The 2,193-nt window shown below is 61.1% G+C and overlaps 1 protein-coding gene across 1 annotated transcript in view; it reads left to right on the top strand.

Moving 5' to 3' along the window:
- The window catches only part of PEPD (peptidase D), a gene marked incomplete at its 3' end in the record, with an annotated part of 115,576 nt that extends 113,390 nt beyond the window's left edge, over positions 1–2,186 (top strand). The window contains exon 14 of the mRNA XM_023537696.1: positions 1,914–2,186. Within this exon, the coding sequence (XP_023393464.1) occupies positions 1,914–2,186 (273 nt within the window). The remainder of the gene's footprint in view (positions 1–1,913) is intronic.
- Between the last annotated feature and the right edge of the window lie 7 nt (positions 2,187–2,193).

Here is a 2,193-nt window from a genome sequence, read left to right on the forward strand (position 1 = left end):
TCCCCGTCCTGCTCTGGCCATTCTGGGTGGGCCCCCCCACAGGGCCGACGCCTGAGAGCTAATTCTCTGAAGGGGTGCTGGGGCGGGCATATCCTCCTGTGGCTCTGGGGACCCCTACCATTCTCCCCTCTCCTCACCTGGAACTTTCTGGAGGGAAGCCTGTCTCCGTGCAAGCCTGAGCAAACTGCCCCCTCCCTTACGCACACCCATGGAGTAGCTTGACATGGACCCATAGCGACAGAGGGAGAATGGGGGACGTGACTGTCAGGTCTTTGCCTCTGCGAGGCCCCTGGCTTTGACAGCTTTGGAGTGAGAGAAGGGGACAGGCACTTAGGGCTTAGCATGGAATAGCATGGACGTAAGAGACAGGAGGGGGTGGCAGGGAAGGCATGGACTTCAGATGGCAGGCGCAGGAAAGCCTGGAGCAGAGACCCTGGACTTCCAGCTCTGACGAGCCACTTCTGGGAAAGAGATGGGCCCCTCCCCTGCCTCACATGCACCTGGCGCCTGAGCACAGGGCCTGCCATTCCAGACTGGGCCCTTCCTCATCCCCTGCTCTCCTGCCTTACCCCTCCAGGCAAGAAGTGTTGTGGGGCCAGGTACCACACCAGACCACATCTGTACCCAGAGCATGACCCACAGAGGTCACAGTGCCTTGGTGTCCCCTCAACACCTCCATCCCAGCCTGGCTCACGCCAGGTCAGAGTGGCTGTGTACATCAGGATCTGTGTGCGCCCTGCTGCCTCCACCCTCGTAGAATCACGGTCACAGCCTTCCCTGTGGTGCCCAGTGGTGGAGGCTGAGCCAGCCTGTTTCTGGTTACCTTACATGAACCACTAATTGAAGTCTGATGTTCTTGGCCCCCAAACAGTCAGAAATGACAGCTCCGTTTCCAGCAGCTGGGCTTTCAGAGGACTGCTGCAAGCGGAGCAGGGCAAGTTCAGAGCCTGACCAGAATGCTTGCTTGCTGCCCACTCGCTCCCAGGCCTTGGCTGAGGGCTGGATGGATGCCTCAGGGACCTGGGGAAGGCAGGGAAGTTTCCGCAAGTGTCCTAGGCACCACCTGCCCTCACAGCCCAGGCAGCCCTGTCAGCTATGCCCATATGAGTGGACAGGTCTAGGCTCGGTGTGCACTTGGAGGGAGGGGGTGCCTCTGTGGGGAGCAGTTGCCACTGCCGCTCACTCCTCAAGGGCTGGGAGCCATTGCCCGGGGCTCAGCTGTGCCCAGAGCTGGGCAGGGGCCATGCACATGGGGCGTGTGTGCATTTGTGCATAATCACACCAGAGCTGGTGCTGGCAGGCCCCTCCTGATGACAGCACCTGTCCCTCCTCCTGGAAGGCCACATGGAAAACCTGGCCTGAGAGAGCCAGGCCCAGCACTTCTGGAGCTGGTTTCCACTTGAGCTGCTGGGAGGAGATGCAGCACAGGCAGCCTCGCAGCCTCCTAAAGAGCTTTTTTGGCTTCACAGCTTTGGCTTCTGCTCCCCTGGTGGGGAGAGGGCCCAGGTGAGGGCTGCCTGACATGCCGCCCATCGCGTGGCAGCTTGCCCTGTGTGTGAGCACGTGGTGTCCATAGGGCTCCTGCAGGCAGTTCTGAGGGTAACGAGGGGCAAGGACACTAAAATCAGGGAGTGTGCAGAGAGTAGAGGGTCTTCTCTGGAGTGCCCGTGGCACAGCACAGCAGGGGTGAGTCTGAGCTGGAGACTCCCAGCTCACAAAGCCTCCCCTGCAGCTGCAGTGAGACCCCATGTGGCTGGAGGTAGCCCTCACATATCGACGCTTTGCTTGGGTGTCGCTTTGTGCCCATCTGTCTCCTGCTGAGGCAGGGGCCCTGGGCTGGAGCTAACGCCCTCCTCGATCCCCCTCCCGCCTGGGAACCATCAGTTGGGTGCTCACCCTTCCTTTCCCCACAGGGCGTGGAGCGCATTGATGAGCCTGGCCTGCGGAGCCTGCGCACTGCACGGCACCTGGAGCCAGGCATGGTGCTCACTGTGGAGCCAGGCATTTACTTCATCGACCACCTCCTGGACGAGGCCCTGGCTGACCCGGCACGCGCCTGCTTCTTTAACCGCGAGGTCCTGCAGCGCTTTCGTGGATTTGGTGGGGTGAGTTCCGATGGGCCCCATGACCTTGCTCCCAGATTGCCCCATTCCCCACTGCTGCATGTCACCTCTTTGTCCCAGGACAGGAACC

This window comes from Pteropus vampyrus, unplaced genomic scaffold (genome assembly GCF_000151845.1).
Source record: "Pteropus vampyrus isolate Shadow unplaced genomic scaffold, Pvam_2.0 Scaffold196, whole genome shotgun sequence".
NCBI classification, from domain to species: domain Eukaryota; kingdom Metazoa; phylum Chordata; class Mammalia; order Chiroptera; family Pteropodidae; genus Pteropus; species Pteropus vampyrus.